This window comes from Stegostoma tigrinum, chromosome 29 (genome assembly GCF_030684315.1).
Source record: "Stegostoma tigrinum isolate sSteTig4 chromosome 29, sSteTig4.hap1, whole genome shotgun sequence".
Classification (NCBI taxonomy): domain Eukaryota; kingdom Metazoa; phylum Chordata; class Chondrichthyes; order Orectolobiformes; family Stegostomatidae; genus Stegostoma; species Stegostoma tigrinum.
Genome location: NC_081382.1, coordinates 14,734,178 through 14,757,736, shown reverse-complemented (window position 1 = coordinate 14,757,736; position 23,559 = coordinate 14,734,178). Strand labels below are relative to the sequence as shown.

Sequence of the window (23,559 nt, the reverse complement as noted above, 5' to 3'; positions counted from 1 at the left end):
GCTTACCTGCTCCTCTGATGCTGCTTGGCCTGTTGTGCTCATCCAGCTCTACACCTTGTTAACCAAGGTTGCAAGAGTTTGGTTTGGTCTCATAGAGTTAACACAGACAGGATAGGTGTTGGGAACAAAGGAATGGAGTTTTGATGGAGACTGAAAACAATGTCTTCTGGCTGATGGGGTTATAGCTCACCATGGTGGAAAAGAAGAAACAGATGCTTTCAATGAAGTTTTGAAAGTTTTTGACAATTACTTCAACATCTGAACAAATGAACTTCTTGAAAAAGCAGGATTTAATCAAAGAGGTCAATCAGGAGAAAATATTATGAATAATCCCTACAGATTAGAATGGTTTGAATGGCATCATTGTCAGCACAGATATGGTAGGTCTAAGGACCTGTTTTTGTACTGTACCATTCAATGTTCTATGTAAGAATGCTCTAACCCAAATTTTCTTCAAATGAAAGGCATATTCAAATCAATTAAAGACAAGAAACCATTGGTCACAGAACAGTTTGTCATGAAATAATAGGTCAAAAAGCATTCAGTTATTGAATAGCCAAGCAGGGACAATCCATAAAAGATTTCACAGCCCTCAGGCTAAACCCAGCATGAAGATAGGATTCATTTAGATTACCTCCCTTGGCATAAGAAATCTGTTTCATACTGTCAACAAGACAAAAATCTGTGACCACTCTAGATTAGCAGACATGCTTTCCTCTGCTAGTAATAATGAGGAGAGTTCAGACTGCAAGAGTCAGTCAGGATGATGAGAAAACAAAAGTGGTTGTCCAGCCAATGCCCATTACGCCCCAGCTGAGCTCACTGATGAATCTTCAACACGGCCTGATGAACAAAGAGCAACGACAAATTCAAGTCTGATAGTAGAAATAAACTCAAGTAGGGCATGTAATTTCGTTATCCTCATAGAAGTAATCTTTAAGTGACAGTGATGCTATCCAGCAAGAAGTAATCTTCCAGTAATGTGACTGAAGGAGTGAACATGTTGATTTCACCAATAATGCAAACACTAATGTGAGAATGTGATAGGGTGCAGCCTAATCAACAAGGTGGAGCTATAAGTGTACACATTTTAGCACAGGTTGAAGCTGTGCTGTATAGAACTCCATGGAAGTCATCATTGATAAAGGATGACCAATATCAAGAGACTTAGCTGACAAGAAGGTACTAAGTTAACATTTCAAATTCAGAACTATTTGGAAGAAGGGTCACTAGGCACGGATGAATTGAATTGAAGTGTCTGTTACAATGCAGTGTGACTATGACTCAAAATATTAACTCTGGTTTCCCTCTCCACAGATGCTGCCTGCCAAGTTACTTCAGCGATTTCTGCTTGTGTCTCAGATTTCTCAAATCCATAGTTCTTTGTTTCAGGTTAGTCAGAGAGCTCCTGTTTGGTTCAGTGATCACATTTTGCTTCAGACAAGAGGTACGTCTTTTGACAACAAAGTGGCTTTCATCTATCACACATGATCAACCAAGCCCGATAGATCCCCACAGGAAAGAGGACTGCGGCAGCAAATCTACAAGACAGCTCATATAATACAATGAGCAATGGTGAGGATTGATCAGACACCTCATGGTTTTTCAAATTAATAAAATGAGGCTGGATGAACACAGCAGGCCCAGCAGCATCTCAGGAGCACAAAAGCTGACGTTTCGGGCCTAGACCCTTCATCAGAGACGTCAGCTTTTGTGCTCCTGAGATGCTGCCGGGCCTGCTGTGTTCATCCAGCCTCACATTTTATTATCTTGGATTCTCCAGCATCTGCAGTTCCCATTATCACCGATATGGTTTTTCAAATTAGTTTGTTTGCTGCCATTTCCTTCACACGTTTATTTTTAGAGCCATTTATGGCCAATTTTAATTGGTCATTCTCATTTTTGCTTATAACATTTCCAAGCTATGCAGTGATTATTCACGATACCTCATGAATACATGATGAAACCAATCAGCAGCACAGTGGCACAGTGGTTAGCACTGCTGCATCACAGCACCATGGACCAAGGTTTGATTCCAGCATCAGACAGAACTCTGTGTGGAGGTTGCCCATTCTCCCCACATTTGCAAGAGTTTCCGTCAGGTGCTATGGTTTCCTACCACAGTCAAAAGATGTCCAGGGATGTACAGGCTAGGTGAATGAGCTGTGGTAAACTCAATGGACCAAATTACCTCCATCTGCACTATAGGGATCCAAGATCAACCAGACACAACAATGCACTGAAATAAGCCTGTGAAGCAAAACTGAAGTTCATAGAATGGATGAGAGATAACAAGGTGTAGAGCTGGATGAACTCAGCAGGTCAAGCAGCATCACTGGAGTAGGAAAGCTAACGTTTCGGGCCTCGACCCTTCTTCAGTTTAGGCCCGAAATGTCAGCTTTCCTGCTCCTATGATGCTACTTGACCTGCTGTGTTCATCCAGCTCTACACCTTGTTATCTCAGATTCTCCAGCATCTGCAGTTCCTACTATCTCTGAAACATTCATAGAATGGATGTTTCTTCAATACACTTCATGTATGTTTTAAATAGGGAGAGCACTAAACTTAATACAATATTATATGTATCCGTGTACATTTAGACAGTGAGAAAAGGTGAAGAAATAGAGAAAGAAAGACCTGAATGTGAGAGAGAGAGAAAGAAGGGAGATGAACTAGTATTCTTGCTCCATGATAAAACCATCACCACAAGTTAGCACAGGTCATGGGCTGATCTATGATTTCAATTTGCATTTCATAATTAGTTGACCAGTACCAAAAGCACAAACATAGGCATGAACATTCAAATCAGGAACAAGACTAGGGCACCCCCTCCCTGAAACTCATTTTGTCATTCAAAAAGATCATGGTTGATTTGATTACTCGACATTCCCATCTACACCCAGAAAAAAATTACATAAAAATCTGGCCTGCATCATGAATATTGTTTAGGGAAGCAAATCTGCCATCCTTACAAGGCCTAGCTCATGTGAATCCAGAATCACAGCAGCCCTTTGTGCAATTAGGAATGGGCAATAAATGCTGGCCTTGTCAGTAACAGCCACACACTAGGCATCAATAAAACAAAATCACTACAAATTTGTGACACTTGATCATCAAACTGAAATTTCACACATTCAATTCAAAGTCAACAATTGGTGAAATGAAGTGTGCACTACTCAAGTTTCAGTGTTGTTAACTTTCAAATAAGGCATTAAGGGTTAGATATTCTCTTAAGCTTACCACGCAATCATGTTGCCAAAGTACTGCCCAATAATCATTTCAAATTTAAAAACTAAAAAAGAAATTACTTTCCATTGTATTTTCTTGCATTATGAGTAATTGGAGGTGGAATTTGCGACAGGGAGGTGGAATTTGCGACAGGGAGGAAGTCCATTTTTTGGCTGTCAATTTTAGGCACCATTTATCCTTTTGTTTCATTGATTTCAAAAGCAATTGTTTGGTATGTAAAACCAGTGGCTGAATCTATCAAGCATATTATGTGCATTTCTAGGTAAAGTTCTACCATAGTGTGCATCGCTTCCCACCAGGCCTTCAGTGGGTAATTTGAAATCAGCAGTCCACTTCTTTTTGTAATTCAAGCTTTATTGTTGCGTTAGTGGATGGTTGACAGTATGCTATGGGTATAATCATCAAAGTCAGGACAAATTGACATGTCTTCAGATTGTTCATAGTCACAATGTATTAATGTGGCCTAACTTAAAGATAATGTGCAGGCATCGCTTCTGTCAGAAAAATAAATTAAACCCATTTAATCCCTGACTTTATTCATCATAAACTTCATTGTTTTACAACACTAAATTTCTAGTCGCTATTTATGCACATCATTATGATGGGGCATCTGTGTTTGTTTATACAATGTCCAACTTGTTTTACCTAAATATCTTATAGCTGTCAAAACTTTCCATGAATTTGTGTGATTGTGCGTTCCCTTTGCACTGGGTGTTACTAAATCTAATGCTTGCATAACATGCAACAAATGTTAATTTGTTTTTCGAAATTCACTCGAGATCTCTCTACCTTGACAACTGATTTCCAACAACATCAGTGGAACCCAACAGAACCAAGGCTGAAATTCTGTAAGCACAGTGCAGAACGCACAGGTACCATTTATTGTATCACAGGGAATTAATCTCCTTGACAATTAAACTTAAAGATCTTATAATGTTAGAGCACAAACTTGCACAAGGGAGACAAGTTCCTATTTTTGATTGTCAGTATGTGACTTTCTTTGGGAAGGGACAAGAGAAGGATCCATTTGCTTCCAAAAGTTGTATACTTTATGAAACATAGATTAATACTTCTCAATATATGTGGGGCAGATTGAGTATAACGTGGGCAAGTGTGAAGTTATTATGAATAATGTCATAATGATGGCTCAGAAACCTATAGTACTGTGGATATGTTTAAATTAATTCGAAAATGTGTTTTTGAAAAAGAGGACTGCTAGAAAGACAGGATAATTACAAGTGCAAAATCCTCTGAATGGGATTGATGGGAATAATACTAAAATTCAAAGAAACTTCAATCAGTTTGGACTGTGAGTTTTTTGTGAATGCAAAGATAACAAGAGACTGGAGACCCTCTGCTCAACAGCAATCCGCCCCTTCCAATTATGTCCCTTAATGAGAGCACTTCTGATATTTTTCCCTTTGAAGAATACACAAAGACAAGGATTTTAAGTAGTTTCTATGCTACTTTGTGTTTGTCAGTGGGACTGAATGTCCACGTGTACAAGTTTCTATTCAAGACCTAGCATGCTGAGAAGGACAAAATCAAAGAACTATCCCCTAATCAATCTCTGTTGCAAGTGAAGTCTTCTGCTTTCTGAGTGCTAGAAATCAGCTCACTAATAGGACAAGGAGAGACCCTCACTCATTCTGAGTCCTGCAGGTCTGTCAAATAAAAAAAATCCGAACTAAGAAACTTCAATCAGTCGACAAGATAAAGAATCTCAGAAAAACACTACCAATGTCAACACTGCTGGTATCCTCCACTGCAAAATCGCTGCAGAACTCAACTATATTTATTCGATTAGCTCCTTTTAAAACATAAGGTCATTTGGATCTGGGAGAAAAGTCTCCTCAAGGGAAGCAAACTGTTTTAATGCAATGTTGTTGTAATCACTCAAGGGAGCGGGTGAATAAACAGGGTGAGCCAATTCATTGCTTTGTACCCAGAAGCTGAACAATTTGTGGTTTCTTGTCTGGAACCGTTACAAATTAGGGGATCTTTCATGTGGTAAAGTAGTAATAGCAGAAAAGTAGATTACTTTTAAAGGGCATGAAACTTCTAAAGGTTGATACTTAGAGACTCTTGGATGTTCTGTCACAAAGAATACAAAGTTAGTGTGCAGCTTCAGCAAACAGTCAGGATGGTAAGTAGCTGAATAACAAAACCTCACTAGAATTAGAGAGAATTTATGTCAGTTAACACCTGGACTATTAAACAGCTTTAGTTTCATTGTTTAAGGAAATGTACACTTTGTTGAATATGGTACAGAGAAGGTTCACTTGATTTCTAGGGTGAAGCAGGTGTCCTATGTTGAGAAGCTGACTAAGTTTGGAATATACTCACTGGCGGTTAGAAGTAGGAAAGACAATCTTATTGATAAGTCAAAAATTCTGAACGGACTTGACAGGATAGACACTGAGAAGTGCTTTCCTTAGATGGGGAATGCAGAACATGGGGGCTCAGAATAAGGGGTCAATCACTTAGAACTAAGATGAGGAGAATGAGATAAGGGGAAATTCCTTCACTCAGTAGGGTTATGAAATTTTGACTCAGCTGTCCAAGAGAATGTGGATCTATCATGAGTATAATTTGGTAGACAGACATTTGTTCTCTCATGGGAACAAGGAATCTGGGCTGTCTTCGATGCTTGGCAAGCTACTGCAATGCCTCTTGTAGGCAGCTCATGCTTCTGCCACTGTGCTCTGGAAGTGGAGGATAAGTTGTTGAAGCTCTACTCTTCCAAAAAAAAGGGAATGTATTCTAGCACATTCCTAACTCTTTTTTATCACAGAGGGTGGACAGGTTTTGGGGACTCAAGAGGTGAGACGATGGTTACTCCTTAGGATGGTGGGGGATCAGTGATGATTATGGCATTGAAAGCCAAGTGAAGATGGACAGTCATCTTCTTATTGGAGGTGATCCTTACATGATGCTTGTGTAGCATGAATGTTACATTTCACTTATTAAGGTCATTGATGAAGAAGGTGAAGCTTTAAATCATGGCTTGAGGAACTATTGCAGTGATCGTCTGGGCTGAGATGATTAGTCTCTAACGACCACATCCATCTTCCCTTGTGATTGGTATGACTTCCATCAGCAGAGAGTTCACCTCTTGAATTCCAATATCTCTGATTTCACAATGTAGCACAGAAGGCCATACAGTCTCTTGAAAAGAACTACGGAATTAATCACATTTCTCTGCTCTCTCCCCTGTATTTATTTTTCCTCTGTCAAGTGTTTATCTATTTCTGTTTTGAGTGTTATTGTTGAATCTGTTCCATTCAGTCTTTCAGGCAGTGCAGTCAAGATCACAACAACATGCTGTGTGAAAAAAAAACACATGATGCTACTTATCACTTTGCCAAATTCTTTAAATTTCTGTCCTTCAGTTATTGACCCTTCTGCTAATGAAAATAGTTTATCTTTATTCTATCTCACCCATTCATGACATTGAACATTTCCATTCAATCTTTTGCTTAAATTTAACAGTGTCTCTGCTTAGTGCAAAACATTGGAAGGACCTTAGTGAGACTTTCTATTAACCAAATCGAAGGTATTTCTGAAAGAGACATAAGTAACAGTATGTTACAGACTACAACAACAATGTTTCAGAATTCTACCACAATGAAACAACCATTTGTTTTACTGAGAAGTTCTGTGTGATAATATTTTAGGAAATTTGCAACATGCTTTGCAATGTTGACTAAAGTAAACATACTCTCTAATTTCAACTTGTATTGCTGTGATCAAACACAAATGGCACCAAACATAAGGAGACACTAATACAAAGTGACATTTCGTCAGAGGTAGATTTTAAGCAACGTCTTAAAAGAGCTCGAGGGAAAATGTTTTGATGTGGGTATTTCCAAGACAGTTTCTGTTTGCTGAACGCAGAGTTAATATCTATTTTTTTTCTAATTAACCTGTTGAAAGATGTTATTACACACCTCTGAGACATGTGCAACTTGAACCCAGGCCTCCTGGCTCATAGGTAGGGATACTACCACCACACCAAGGGAAAACTGATAATGCACTGAAAGCTATACCTTCACCTGTGCTCATTGAGAAGTGTGTTCAGCAGTGCGGAAAACCGTTTTCCTTAATCACACACTGAACTCTCAACTCATCTCCATAAGTTTGATTCAAAAACAGAAATTGCTGGAGAAATTGCTGGAGGTCTGGCAGTATCTGTGGAAAGAAAATAGAGTAAACATTTCAAGTCCAACGACCCTTCTTCAGACTGACAGTAGCTAGGAAAGATAGTGCTTATGCTGAAGACAGCTGGTGGGTGGTGTGAGCAGATAGGTGGAGATGGAGCCCAGGCAGGGAGAGACATTGACAGTTGGGAGACAAAGGGTAGGATGAGGGTATTCTCAGGGTAAAGTGAAGCTGATAATGGGACCATAAGTAAGTGAAAATGGGTTGGCTGTGAGGGAAGCAGCCTGTGTCATGACAGGCATGTGGTACTTGGTGTGTGGAGTTTTAGGCAAGTGCTGCACCTTCTGCAATTGCATGGGAAGATGCCATGTGAGGGAAGTGTGTACGTGCGTGCGTATGTGTGTGTGTGCATGGCTTGGCCTGCTGTGTTCATCCAGCTCCACACTTTGTTATCTTGGATTCTCCAGCATCTGCAGTTCCCATTATCTCTCAGCCACAGTCTTTAACTTGGATGACAAATGCACCACTCACACCACTAATTAGTCAATACAAGGAAAATTAGCGCAAAGTATTCATCCCACTGTGCATGAATTTTGGGTCCCCACTTCACCCAGATGTCATTATCCTGACTCAAAAAGCAAAATTGTATTCGAGTTGATTCTCCTACAGTACAAAGAACAGCAGAAAGCATTGAGCAGATGCAGTCTGATACAAATGAAAATGAAATATTCTTAAAAATGTTAAACAGGGTGAACTCACTTCATATTTTGCCACAGTGCAGAAAGAGGCCATTCGGCCCATCAAGTCTACACTGATACTCTGAAGCACATCCCTATCAGACCGACCCTGTCATTTTCCATGGCTAATGCAGCTAGGCTGCACACCCCTGGACGTCACAGGGCAATATAGCATAGCCAATCCTCCTAACTTGCACATCTTTGGACTGTGGGAGGAAACCAGAACACCCAAAAGGAAACCCACACAGACACAACATGCCGACTTCACACGGTCACCCCAGGCTGGAATTGAACTCAGATCCCTAGCATTGTGAGGCAGCAGTGCTAACCACTGTGCCACCACACCAGCCCAAAGTGCAGCACAGCAGGGTGGAAGTCATTTTCCGGTCTCCACATGCAAAAGCTGCTCAATCACAGACATGTATTTCCAATAGAACAAAGGGGAGCGATAGGCTCACTCCTTCATTGCTGACTTAGAATTGCACTGTTTAATCCAGTAATTTCACAGGCACTGGCCCTGTTTATCTTACTCAGTTTGATTTATATTCATGAGGTGATAACTTACCATTTAACTCCCTGCTTCAAATGGTAATAAAGCATCTCAGCAGTGACGACAACTGATTTCAAATACGTGACTTTGCCAAATATATTCCCTGCACATTCAGCCAGTTCCAAGTTACATCAATACATTTATTTCCCTACATGTTCTCCCTCAGGACAGCTTTCTGACTGATATTTTGACTGCTGTCTCCAAGACACAAACACTAGGGATTAACTAAACTGCATACTGGGGCCAATGGAGTGATACTGCAGTTCACTCTGATTTTCCATATACGTTGCAATCGACTCACTCATATTATCATCTTATAGAGTTTGGCCCAGGAACATACATGCCTAGACATTGCTTTTATCCTGACAGGTGAGGGTCAGTTGTGATAAGGAGTGAGACAAATGGGGAAAGAGGACAATGAAGAGTTTCATAAATCCAACATTTGTGTTTGCCCCTTTCAGCTTTCATGCTCTTAGATTTATCTTTCCCTGCAAGAATATTGAATTCAACTACTGTTTAGGGAAGAAAACTCACTCAGTGACTTTATTTCAATTTCTAGGCCATTTTGATGTTCTTGCAAGTTAAAATGTGCTGCTTTCTTGCATAGTATTCATGGTTCTGTTTTGTACAGCACATGAAGAAGCCAAAAGATACTTGCGACTTGCAGCTAAGTCTCACAACATTCCCATATAAACAGACACAAAGAACAAAGAACAAAGAAAATTACAGCACAGGAACAGGCCCTTTGGCCCTCCAAGCCTGCATTGATCCAGATCATCTATCTAAACCTGTCGTCTATTTCCCAAGGATGTGTATCTCTCTGCTCCCTGCCCATTCATGTATCTGTCTAGATACATCTTAAATGATGCTATCGTGCCCGCCTCTACCAGCTCCACTGGCAATGCGTTCCAGGTGCCCACCACCCCCTGCGTAAAGAACTTTCCACACATATCTCCCTTAAATTTTTCCCCTCTCACCTTGAAATCGTGACCCGAGTAATTGAGTACAGATTTCTAAATGGATACTTTGAGTTTGCTCCTCCCTACATTGCAAAATAAATGTTCAAGGGATGAATAGAAATGGAAAGTGCTGCTTTGACAAAACCATGCAGAATTTTTCTATTGTTCCTGTTGGTCTGCTATCTCGACATTGATTTCAAACAGAAAAATGCTTCACATTAATTTTAAACAAGGTTGAGTAAATACTGGTTATGATTTTTCAGTTGCAGTTTCAAAGAGAAATTGCAGCTCGTGTTGAAAAATAACAAGATGCTTTTACAGAGTACTAACAACAGTATTTCATAAGCTGCAGGCAGATCTATATACTCATTAACATTGCCTTTTTTTGATGTGGAAAACAAGTGCTAAAGGTTGGCAAGGTGATGTGTGCACTATAATCACTTGCATTACAAACTCCTTGCAATTAATTGTCTGTAAAAGCAACTTTGGCTACCTCATGAAATAAGAGAGAAGCAAGATCATTTTTAAAACTACACAATGAAAGTTAAATTGAGAGAAGTAAATGCAAACAGTCCTAAAGTGCGGTTAAAATAAGTCAACAAATAGCAGGCAAAACAATGGGGATTACCCAAGGAAATTATTTATAATACATATTACATTTTAGTGTCTACTGTAATAGCTTAGTATTTCACTGATTGGTGAGGGGCTCATAGGTGGGAGACAAGATGGACAGGTTGTGTCAGGTCAAGGAGGCAGGGATGAGAGGGAGGGTTGGACACAGGATAAGTTGGGGTTGGGGAGACTTTAAAACTGGTGAATTCCATGTTTAGGCCATCGGGCTGTAAGCTGCCTAGGCAGAATATGCGGTGCTGCTCCTCCAATTTGCAGGTGGTGTCATTGTAACCAGGGAGGAGGCCCAGGATGGACATGTCACCCAGGGAGTGGGAGGGGGAGCTAAAATGGTTGGCAACTAGAGGGTGTTGATGTTTGTCACGTACAGAGTGTAGATGCTCTACAAAATGGTCGCCGAATCTTACATTATTACCTTTTTTGATTCATTCATGGGTTGAGGGCATTGCAGCTAGGCCAGCATCTATCACTATCACAGAGGGCAATTAAGAGATAACTACATGGTTGTCGGTCTGGAGTCGCATGTAATCCAGACCAGGTAAGAATGACACTTTCCTTCCTTCAAAGATATTAATGAAGCAGATGGATTTTTCCAACAATCAACAATGGATTCATGATCATCATCAGACACTTAATTCCAGATTTGTATTGAGTTCAGATTTTATCACCTGCCATGACAGGGGATCTCTTTGTGAACAGTCCAGTGATAATATCACTAGAACTTGCCTCCCCTCAACTACCTCCACTTATTCTTTTCAAACCTTCAACCCTTGTATGGCAAAAATGAATCCACATCTGCTTTAAAAATATTCAAAGAATCATCTTATGGTTTTTTTGGGGAAGAATTTCAAAGGCCCATGATCTTTGAGAGAGAAAACATTTTTTCTTATTGCTGTCTTGACTGAATGATCCTCATTTTGGTTTCTCCTCAAGAGAAATCATGTTTTCTACATCAAACCCATCAAAACCCCTTAGGATCTTAATTATACCAATCTAATTGCCATGTATGCTTCTAAATTCCAGCAGATACCAGCCTAGGCTGTCCATCTTTCCCAAACAATACATCTATTTCAGGTATTACTTCAGTAAATTTCTCTGAACTGGTTGCAATGGATTTCCATTCTTCCTTAAATAAGGAGACCAATGCTGTAGACTGCATTCCTGATGTGATCTCACCAGTGGACTGTGCAACTGGTGAGTAACTATTGAGCCACAGAAAATGCATTCAGCCAGATTCTGTCCCTAGACTGTGTTGAAGTAACTATTTCAGACAGGGAAACAATCTTCTGTATCCGAAGGAAAGATGAGAGTAAACTGGGTTGCCAGGGAAAATGTCGCCTGGAGCCTTTGCTTGGAGAAATGGTGGCAATGTTAATATGGAGTCAGAATGGTGTTAAATCAGTTCCAAAGATGTCTAGGGCAATACAGATTCCCAGCAGTCACTTTCCACACAAACACACAGTGATTCTGCTTCTGTACGAAATTGTGGTGGATGAAAAGCTCTTCCACAACTGTTATTTTCATCTGCTCTCAAGACTTTTTTCCCTGGAAGTAATGAAATGATTTGATGTTCTTTTGAGGGGGATAGATACAACAGGCTAATTAGATTTCTTCCATTTACATTTGGATTTCACTGACTGAAGAAACACTGACATGTCAGCTATCATTGTTTCTCTCTGCTCCAACAAATCAAAGACTAGTACACCCTCATTACACAATTTAAAGAAACAACACTTAAGTCCATGAGAGTTCATTACTTCCAAAACCAAATGTTCTTCGAAAGATGGTAGTCAAATAACCAGCAATGTTTCCATCAGTAGATGATACTACATTATAGAGTCTCAAAGCAAGCACATGCAGAGTTATTGCATAAAATGTAATCTTATTATTTGGGAGTAAGAAGCATGTAGACATGAATTGATCAATAGAATAATTTTCAAAAACATCTAGGATAAAGGAGATATTTCAAAGTTTGTACTCACCGAAAGGTCATCTGGAACACCTGACCCTGATTGACCTGCCGCGACTTGTTGTTGTAACCATGCAACATCTCTACAAAGAGCGTGTCATTCAGTCTGGCATCAAGCTTCTGGCATTTTGTGCCCTCACATGTCTCTGATAGCAGCACACAAGATTTACCATCTGCTGCCAGTCTGTACTCCTCCACACAGCTGCCAGTAGAGAAAGAAGCTTTATCAGTCAGTTACAGAGCCTGGGAAAAAAAGTCACCTCCCAATGCTGGCTTTTAAGTGTCATCTGAAACCTTACCACCAAGTAACTTGATATTCTGTGGGGAGAAAAGTTTACAACATACACTAAAATAATGTAGGATTCCTTATTATAATCAAGCAGAATAAATATCAGATAGGTTTTATAATAAGGTGGTGTTCTGTTTTGACATATTAAAGCAAGATACACACCTTACCACCTTTCTCATTCTTTACATTTCTAGCTTCTTTCCCAGCTGTTTTGAGCTCGGTTTGAAATGTTTAAACATTATTGTTTCATTCTCATACCGTGCTACAAATTGGTTTCCACGACAGCCATCCCCCTTCATACCTGTGACCATAATGCAAGCATGATAGTAAGACAGTAAACTATCCAGTTGTGCGAGGATATCGTAACCGAGTTCATATGGTATCTAACCCCACATACTGTGAGTAGGCAATTGCCATTCAGTAACTGGGACTACCTTAGCCCTTATTTGTGACCATAACTCAGAGAAAATGTGAACAATCTAGGTTATCAATAGCCAGCTGACTAACAGCAGTGAATTATTTACCCTGAAGGCTGGAATTTACATTTTCTTGCTCTGTGCAGCTCAGATATGGAGCCTTTGTTTCTGAGCCAATAGGAGAGTAAGGAGAATGATTTTGCAATCATTGAAAGTTGAGTTTATTGAACCATTTAATGACATGCCACAAATGAAATCTGGACTTGTTCGACATTTGATAACAACTTGAGGACTCAGCTATAAAGATAGATAATGGTTTTCAAGAAGTGTTAGCATCATATCTATGATTTCCATTTACACAGGTGACCTTTTATGCATATGTTTATGGCTCGGTAATATAAATGTATTCATAAGATAACAGCTGCACTATGGCAAAACTCATTTTCTATGGACGCATATAACTGCATTTTACTTTTAAATCAAGTTTCGAAAGAACAACATTTAATCTTGGAAATTTATTAATATTAAAATATTCTCCACTTCTTAACTCATTGAGAATGGAATCTCTTCACCAGACTCAAGAAATAAAAAGATTTGTTTTCGGAATTCTGTGAACTTGAAAATACTCTGTTCTGTCACTATAGATTTTCTTCTCGCATACCAAAGTATCTCCAGGAGTTTCATCCTTTTCTCTTCCATGTGTCTCTGGAGCATGGTTACCACAAAGTCACTTGTGAGTGTCGTACATCAGCAACACTTTCCACACTCGATGATCAATCTACAAAACAGTAGTCTGAAATGTCTTTCTGTAATCAAGCCTTGGCAGTAAGCTCGTTCAAAGGGAAGCACTGAAGTTATTTCCCCAGTGGTATTCCTCAGGCAGCACTCAAAATGTTCACAAATTACTTTTCCGTTTCCCTTTTGTAAACAGAAGAAAACTTTGTGAACGTCTTGAAAGCCATAAAGACCATTCGGAAACTAAATCTCTGCAACAGTTTTGAAGTAAGGTAGACAAACGACATTGGTATCTTCTTGACACAGGAAGAGCCAACAAGGCGATTTTAGTAATTGATTTTAGTAATAATTAATCCACCGCACAAAATAAGAATATAAATTGATGTGGGGAACAGGATGAGATCTGACAAAGCACCCAGATTCTGGAGAGGTTTGAATCAATGGGAAGGTACCAACTCTAACATACTTTTCAAGAAAGGTGGGGAATGAAACACTGAACTGTGGCCCAGTTAACCAGACATCATTTATTAGAAACGGTCAGGCTCCATCATGAAGGAAATGGCAAAAGGCACATAGAAATTCATAAAATGATCAGATGCAGTCCATGAATGAGGAATTGCGTAATTTTTGAGGGCTGTAACTAGCAGGGTTGATAAAGGGGAACCAGTGGGTGTTGTACGTATGGAGCTCCATTGGATAAGGGCTAATGGAATTGGGGTAAGATATTACCACTGAAGATAGTTAAAAGCCAGAAAACAGGGAGCAAGATCATTTTTAGGTGGCAGCCTCATACTTTGGAGTGCGGTAGAAATCAGCACTGGGCCACTCAGTTACATTTGGTCCATATCAGTAAATCACTATTAAACTCATTATACTAGCATTGCCTTGAAATTATCATCGATTGTCACAAACCATCCGTCGGATTTACTCATGTCTTTTAGGGAAAGAAATCTGCTATCTTCATCCGGTCTGGCCCATATGCGACTCCACATCCGTAGCAACTTTTAACTGATGTGGACACCATTTGCTAGGCCTGCGTTCATTGCCTCTTTCTAATTGCCCATAGAGCAGTTAACATTCAGCAGCATTGCTGTGGTGCTGGAGTTGTATGTAGGTTGGACCAGATAAGGATGGCAGATTTCCTTAAATAAAGGACATTAGTGAACCAGATGAATCTTTTTATGACAACTGACATGAGTTACATGTTGGCCATTATTCTGCGTTGTCAGTTATTCCAGATTTTAGTTGAATTCAAAACTCACCACCTGTATAATGATATCTGAACCTATGCAACCAGCACCTTTGCTTGGGACTCTGAATTACTGCTCCAGTGATACCACCACTCCATCATCACCTCCCCCATTGTGATTAACTCTTAAGTACCTTCTGACATGGATTTGTAAGCTATTTAGTTCTAGGATAATGGAGGTTGGGCAACAAATACTTGCCCATGATGCTTACATTCCATTAAAACCGAAAAAGAATAAAACTAGAAACATTAACAAAAGAACTCAGCACATCATGCTTTGTTGGAATGCAATCATCTCATTCCCAGGATATCATTGCAAGGATTCCTCAGGGTATACACCCGGGCATCGTCAGTTCCTTCATCAATCGCCTGCCTTGCAACAAAAGGTTGGGATGTTTGTTGATGATTGCACAACATTCAATGCCATTTGGAATTCCTCAGAAAATGAAACAGTCTCTGTTCAAATGTAGCAAGACATTGGCCAATATTCAGCATTAGGCTGATAGTAACAAGTGATACTCATGCCACACAAGTTTTCAGTAATGGTCATTGCCAACAAGAAAGAATCTAACCATCTCCCATAGACATACAATTGGATTACCACTGCTGAATTCCAAACAATCAACATGCTAGGGGTGAATATTGGCAGAAATTGAACTAAACCAGCCATATAAATATCATGGTTACACAAGCAGGTCAGAGGCTGGGAATTCTCAGGCAAATTGGGTCGGTGTTGGGTCCACTGCTGTTTGTCATTTTTATAAATGACCTGGATGAAGCCGTAGAAGGACGGGTTAGTAAATTTGCAGATGACACTAAGGTCGGTGGAGTTGTGGAACATGACGAAGGAGGCTATAGGTTACAGAGAGACATAGATAAGCTGCAGAGCTGGGTTGACAGGTAGCAAACGGAGTTTAATGCGGACAAGAGTGAGGTGATGCACTTTGGTAGGAGTAACCGGAATGCAAAGTACTGGGCTAATGGTAAGATTCTTGGTAGTGTAGATGAGCAGAGAGATCTTGGCGTCCATGTACACAGATCCTTGAAAGTTGCCACCCAGGTTGATAGGGCTGTTAAGAAGGCATACAGTGTTTTAGCTTTTATTAATAGAGGGATTGAGTTCCGGAACCAAGAGGTTATGGTGAAGCTGTACAAAACTCTGGTGCAGCCGCACTTGGAGTACTGCGTACAGTTCTGGTCACCGCATTATCAGAAGGATGTGGAAGCTTTGGCAAGGGTGCAGAGGAGATTTACAGGATGTTGCCTGGTATGGAGGGAAGGTCTTATGAGGAAAGGCTGAGGGACTTGAGGCTGTTTTCGTTAGAGAGAAAAAGGTCGAGAGGTGACCTAATTGAGACATATAAAATAATCAGAGGGTTAGATAGGGTGGATAGGGAGAGCCTTTTTCCTAGGATGGTGACGGCGAGCACGAGGGGGCATAGCTTTAAATTGAGGGGTGAAAGATATACGATAGATGTCAGAGGTAGTTTCTTTACTCAGAGAGTAGTAAGGGAATGGAACGCTTTTCCTGCAACGGTAGTAGATTCGCCAACTTTAGGTACATTTAAGTCATCATTGGACAAGCATATGGGTGTACATGGAATAGTGTAGGTTAGATGGGTTTCAGATCGGTATGACAGGTTGGCACAACATCGAGGGCCGAAGGGACTGTACTGTGCTGTAATGTTCTATGTTCTATGTTCTATAACTCACGTGTCCCCAAAGTCTGTCCACTACCTGTAAAGTACAAGTCGATGGTGTCATTCAGTATCCCACACTTACTTGAATGAGTGCAGCGCCAACAACACTCAAAAGCTTCACACAATCCAGGTCAAGTGTTTGACCGGTACCCCATCCACTATACTTCAACTTATCTCATATTTCTTCACTGTCACTGAGAAAAAAAGTCCCAGAACTCTCTCCCGAACAGCACTGTGCATGTATCTACACTAAATGTATTGCAGTGGTTCAAGGTGGCAGCTCACCATCACCCTCTCAAGGGATATCAAAGATGGGGAACAAATGACACCTATACTTAAGTAAGAAAAAAAAGTGTGGTCGTCTTTCCAAACAGGGGCCACAACATTCTGGGAGGCAAGCATGTGTTAAGTGTAGCACAGATCACTTACAGCTGGCCTCCATCTCTTAAAACAGGCTTGCATTTTGACTGGGGAGCCATAGTAAGAGTGAAGTTTATTTGATAGGACAAGAGATTGTGCAACATAGCAAAGTGGGGGTTTTTAAGATTCTGTGATATAACATTGGAGATCTTTGTGCAGGAAGCGGGCAGAAAGAGAGAGATCCTCGATCCCGGAGACCAGGAGAGTCTTCAGGCAGACACAGCAATGATAATGACAGTAGGTTGTCAATGTAGCATTGTAGCCCATTAATGATTTCAACTGTCCCATCCAATAGTGTCTGCTGTAGTCTGCATCAGAGTCTGAAATGGTAGCTGCAGCAGTAAAAATACAGCTGGTATGAAGTTTGAGGTGTAGACATACAGCATTGATATATCAACATGCTCTGTCTAAGTTGATAAAAAGCACATCCAAACATACTGGCCTGGGTCGGTGACATTGTTTGAGTGTGCGATGATACCATGACTTTAAGATGTGTATATTGTCCTTTTTTTAATGAAGGGAGGTTGAGGCAGAGATGTCAAGCAGTCTGTTCCAAGTCAAAGTAAATATCTTGTGAGGACTTGTGCTTTTTTTTTCAAGTAGGAACAATAGAAGCAAAATGAAAAAGGTGGAACCATGTTTCTGGAGAGCAAAAACCTAAAGGTAAGTTCTGAAGATTTACCAGGGCACGGCACGGTGGCTCAGTGGTCAGTGCTACAACCTAACAGCACCAGGGGCCCGGGTTCAATTCCAGCCTCAAGCGACTGTCTGTGTGGAGTTTGCACATTCTCCCCGTGTCTGCGTGGGTTTCCTCCAGGAGCTCCGGTTTCCTCCCACAGTCCAAAGATCTGCAGGCTAAGTGGATTGGCCATGCTAAGTTTACCCGTAGTGTTCAGGGGTGAGTGGGTCATATGGGGGATGGGTCTGGGTGGGATTCTTCAAGGGGCAGTGTGAACTTGTTGGACCGAAGGGCCTGTTTCCACACTGCAGGTAATCTAATATAATCTATTCTAAGTTTAACAAAGACTGACAATTTATTTCCTGGATTTCCTGAGGCTAGCATATTGAGGGGTTTCCCAATAAAAGCCCTGTACCATCACCACAGTAAACACCATGTTGCTTGGGCATAAAAGTGAAAGCCAAGAACATGTTCTGGTTGTGTGCAGTTTAATTTCAGTGGTGCCATTTTCACCCTTGTCAATCTAACTAACATCTCTTAACCTAGAAATGACTGTGTGTCCCTAAATTGGTCCAGGATGGTGTAATTCCTCTTGCTGCCTCAGAGGATTGATGGAAACATTTTTACTGTGACATCCAGTTATGGCCTCTTCACTGCAGGATACATATTTACCAATATAAAGCTGTTCTGTTAAATTTGCAGTGATGCAGGAAGTTATGGCTTCTTAGGATGAAAGTAAACTGAAATATTTTCAGATTTTGCACAAAGAAATAAAGGGCTCAATTTAGTAGATTTTCTTTCTTACAAGTTGGCCTTTGATGGGTGGGCACTGGTACAGCCTTTCCTCTTGGCCAGGAAATTTAGATTCAATTGTACTTGCCCTGGAAATAATTATAACATTTCAGTGCCGGTTGTCAAAAAAAAAATTCATATCAGTCATTCTCACCTCAGTGATGGGCGAATTGTTGGGGAAAACAATTCTGAGAGACTGCATTGTCATTTGTTTAAAAAAAAAGCAAGGGGTTTTGGGATGCAGTGGCAGGGTCCCGACTTCTGGGCTGGAAGATCTTGGTTTGAGTCAAACTTGCTTTGGAGATGTGGCTGAACAATATTATTTTTTATATGCATATTTCTGTTTCTCCATAACAATGATAGCCCATTTTCTGTAAATCTATACTCACCCACAGAACATAAGGATATTATTGGAGGAAGGGTCTTCAGTCAATGGCACTGTCTGTTGCAAGCAAAGTTGCTCACAGCCTCCATTAAAGCCATCAGAACAGTCAATTCCTTTGGTGTAGTCAAAACAACCAGAATCATCCCTCATAGGCCTCAGGCCCACAGGACACTGAAACAAGACAAAAGTTGCTGTAATTGAGACTTGTTATTTTGGAATACTGTCCAAAAATGCACACTGATTCATTGCAAACATTAACATATCAGGTTTAAAACGAACATGAAAATGTCTCTGGTCAAATTTATCAAACTACCATGGTTTTGCTAATATAACTTTTGACTTCCTTATGCTGCCTTTATAACACTTCCCAAGGTATTTCATGGTGGGAGGTCAGACATGGAAAGGAGCCAGGGGTGCAGGAGGGGTCGTAGATAGGGCATGATTGTTTTAGTGAGACTGCTAAATTTGGGATGAAATTTTTCCCCAAGGGGGAGGAGGAGTTGCTGAAGAATATTTTCCAGTTTTCATTGGAAGTTTCTGAAGTTTCTGATGCCAAAGTCAGAAATGGGAGGCCATTGAGGAAGTTGGGCAAAGAGAGTGCAGATTGAGGTTGGCTGGGATCTGCAGAGGAGAACAAGGATTTTAAAGAAGATAATCTGAGGTAAATGGAGTCATTAGAGGTATCTACTTCTTATGAAAGATGAATAGAGCTTCCTGTTGATGTGTTGGAGTTTGTGTGAGATGAAAGTCAGGAAGCCAATAAGATTGATTCTGAAAAAAACATCTCTCAGCAGCAACAGACAGCCTGTATCTTTTGCCAATATTGCAGCATTCAAACTATTTACATAAGATTATTATAAATTTGTGTTTCCTCAATCTTTGTATTTACTTATGTTTTTGTTTATTACCAGAATAAAAGTTTTCGAGCTTGTATGTCAGCAATGTACTGTAACATTTGGAAAGTAAGGTAATGAATTTGTGTTAAATGACAAATTGCCCAAGAAAATATTGCTGGAGATCTTCTTAATCATAAGTAAGGATGAGTTATTTTGGTAAAGTCACTGAATAAGGTAAAGGTAAAAAGTGCAATCTTCTGCACTAGTATAACAAGGTGTAGAGCTGGATGAACACGGCAGGCCAAGCAGCATCAGACGAGCAGGAAAGCTGATGTTTTGGGTCTAGACCCTTCTTCAGAAATTGGGGAGGGGAAGGGGGTTCTGAAATAAATAGGGAGAGAGGGGGAGGTGGATGGAAGATAGATAAAGGAGAAGATAGGTGGAGACAGGTCAAGGAGGCGGGGTTGGAGCCAGTAAAGGTGAGTGTAGGTGGGGAGTTAGGGAGGGGATAGGTCATTTCAGGGATGATGCACAGGTCAAGGAGGTGGAATGAGGTTAGTAGGTAGGAGATGAGGTGGGAGGAGGGGATAGGTGGGAGGAAGGACAGGTTAGGGAGGCGAGGACGAGCTGGGCTGGTTTTGGGATGCAGTCGGGGGAGGGAAGATTTTGAAACTTGTGAAGTCCACATCGATACCATTGGTCTTCAGGGTTCCCAAGCAAAATATGAGATGCTGTTCCTGCAACCTTCAGGTGGCATCGTTGTGGCACTGCAGGGGGCCCAGAACGGACACCCCAAGGAATGGGAGGGGGAGTTGAAATGGTTCACAACTGGGAGGTGCAGTTGCTTGTTGCAAACGAAGTTTAGGTGTTCCACCAAGTGGTCCCCAAACCGCTGCTTGGTTTCCCAGATGTAGAGGGGGGTACATCTGGAACAGCAGATACAGTATACCACATTAGTAGATGTGCAGGTGAACATCTGTTTGATGTGGAATGTCTTTTTGGGGCCTGGGATGGGGATGAGGGGGGAGCTGTATGGCCAGGTGTAGCACTTCCTGCGGTTGCTGGGAAAAGTGCCGGGTGTGGTGGGGCTGGTGGGGAGTGTGGAGCAGACAAAGGAGTCATGGAGAGAATGATCCCTCCGGAAAGCAGATAAGGGTGGGAAGGGAAAAATGTCTTTGGTGGTGGGGTCGGATTGCAGATGGTGGAAGTGCTGGAGGATGATGTGTTGGATCTGGAGGTTGGTGGGTGGTAAGTGAGGATGAGGGGATTTTTGTTTTGCTTATTATTGCGGGGAGGAGGTGTGAGGGATGAAGTGCGGGAAATGCAGGAGACACGGTCGAGAGCGTTTTCAACCACTGAGGGAGAGAAGCTGCGGTACTACTTTTGCACTGTCAGGTTTTCTAATTCATCAGAGCTCACACTGATGCTTTACACTACCACATAAATAAACAGAAGCACTGCAACTTTTGTCTATGCCATATTAATGTTTTTTAATAACAATGTTGTTCTCACAATTATCCGTAGGAAGTAAAATGTACCAGTTAGCGCCATATGAGTGAATTTATAATTGCAAAATATTCATGAAGCAATAGCTGTCATTTAACTATTAGCACACAAACTGAGAGACTGAATCATACCCCCAGGCAACATTAGAAATATAATCATCAACTACCGTACAAATGCAAAATACTGTGGATGCTGGCAAATGTAAATAATGTCAAAGATCCAAGAGTCTGGAAGCAACTGTGGAGAGAGAAAGGCACTTAGCAATCAGAGTTCTGATGAAAGGTCTTCAACCTGAAATGTTTATTTCTTTGTCCAAATTCTGCCAGAGCTGCCAGCAGTCTTAACATTTTCTGTTGCTGCCATTTGCTAATTTTCCATTACTAAAATACTCCAGTGTTACTTAAACAGAATCTACTCAGCATTTTGTACGTGGTTATTGTGGACATTGAAATAGCATTGATTACTTTTAACAAGTACGTATAAATAACACATCTTTGTCCTGTTCTATCACACAAAGCACAGTGCAGGGAATTAAATGAGTAATCAGACATTTGGTTCCTGTCATAAGTGAACAATGTGACGAAAAACATGTCGTTAATGCTGATGTTAAAGCTCATCATATTTATTGAATTATTACGCACTGACATTGATAAGATTTCCCAGGAAGAAATCAAACTAGATTTTTTTGATTGGCGTTATTTTAATGGCACCACCCCACTAGGGACAAAACCTACTTTTAAACAAAAACAAAAGCAAGTCTAAACTAATCTGTCTATTAAGTCACTGCAGAAACCAATATAGCCAAGGTACAGAAGTTGGCAAATTGGCAGAATAGAATGTAATGCACTATTTCCTGGAAAGTGACATGTTCGTCTCTATAACTTACACCTACCCATTAAGATTAATTTTGTATTTCAGTGAGGGGGAAAGCATGAGCACCAAAAAAAGTATAACTTTGATCTTATGATCCACAATCTACACTGGTCAATCTCTTTGTTGACAATCCAGAAATAGTAGTAATTCCTTCCTAACAAAAGATTATTAGGAAAACATATGCAGGCTATGTGTAATGAAATTGGCAAGCCTACATGATTTATTTAATTTTGAGGCAAATTTAACATTGGAATTAAAAGCAAAATACTGCAAACGTAGGCAGAAATAAAGGCAAAAAACAAAGTTGCTGGGAAAACTCAGGTCTGGCAGCAGCTGTGGAGAGACACACAGAGTTCAATTTTCAAGTATTTAATATGGCTTTCCTTCAGGGCTTAAAGCAGATTTTAGTAGATCTCTTTTAAAATTAGAAGTGCATTTTTCAATTCGATAGTTGGCCCATGTAAATAAAAGGTATTAATCAGCAAAAGTAATTTTATGAAATTAAAACTGAATTCTACAAAAGTCAGAATTCAAACTGTACAGAACCGGTCTTCCAGAGAATGCTATCAATGGGATTGGCGAAATTAAAAGGTGAATAATGACATGACCACATACAAAAGAACAGAAGGAGGCCACTGGACAATAAAAGACCATTAACCCATTTCTTGCACAAATTGGATTAATTCATTCCTTATTGTAGCCAGCACCCAATCTCTTGAAACTCTTGAAGCTTTTGATAGAAGTTGACACAAAATTCCTGTCAATCAATTAAAAAAAAACTACTCTACTTAATGTGCTCAAAGCTGTCTTTCCTCATGAGAGGAACAATATACTTATGCAAGCTCTACTTACGTACAAGTTTAACATAACAGCATAAGAAAAATTAAGAACCATGAGCAGGAAACAAATCAGCCCCTTGAGCCTGCTCCGTCATTTAGTACAATCATGGCAGATCTCATCTTGGCTTCAAATCCACTTTTCTATACGCTCCCGAAAACAACAAAATGACGCTTCAGAGAGGGTGCAGAGAAGGTTCACCAGGATGTTGCCTGGTATGGAGGATGCTAGCTATGAAGAGAGGTTGAACAGATTAGGATTATTTTCATTAGAAAGACAGAGATTGAGGGGGGACCTGATTGAGATCTACAAAATCATGAGGGGTATAGACAAGGGTGGATAGCAAAAAGCTTTTTCCCCAGAGTAGGGGACTCAATTACTACGGGTCATGAGTTCAAAGTGAGAGGAGGAAAGTTTAAGGGAGATATGCGTGGAAAGTTCTTTACACAGAGGGTGGTGGGCTCCTGGAACGCGTTGCCGCGGAGGTGGTAGACGCAGACACGTTAGTGTCTTTTAAGATATATTTGGACAGGTACATGGATGGGTGGGGAGCAAATGGACACAGACCCTTAGAAAGTAGATGACAG

The 23,559-nt window shown here is 40.5% G+C and overlaps 1 protein-coding gene across 3 annotated transcripts in view; it reads right to left on the bottom strand.

Moving 5' to 3' along the window:
• Positions 1-23,559, bottom strand: part of LOC125465340 (astrotactin-2-like) — a 1,528,414-nt gene that overhangs the window by 683,904 nt on the left and 820,951 nt on the right. For all 3 annotated transcript variants that reach the window (XM_048558686.2, XM_048558687.2, XM_048558689.2), the window contains 2 exons: positions 18,925-19,091; positions 12,269-12,457 (listed from right to left, as the gene is read on the bottom strand). In XM_048558686.2, the coding sequence (XP_048414643.1) occupies positions 12,269-12,457; positions 18,925-19,091 (356 nt within the window). The remainder of the gene's footprint in view (positions 1-12,268; positions 12,458-18,924; positions 19,092-23,559) is intronic.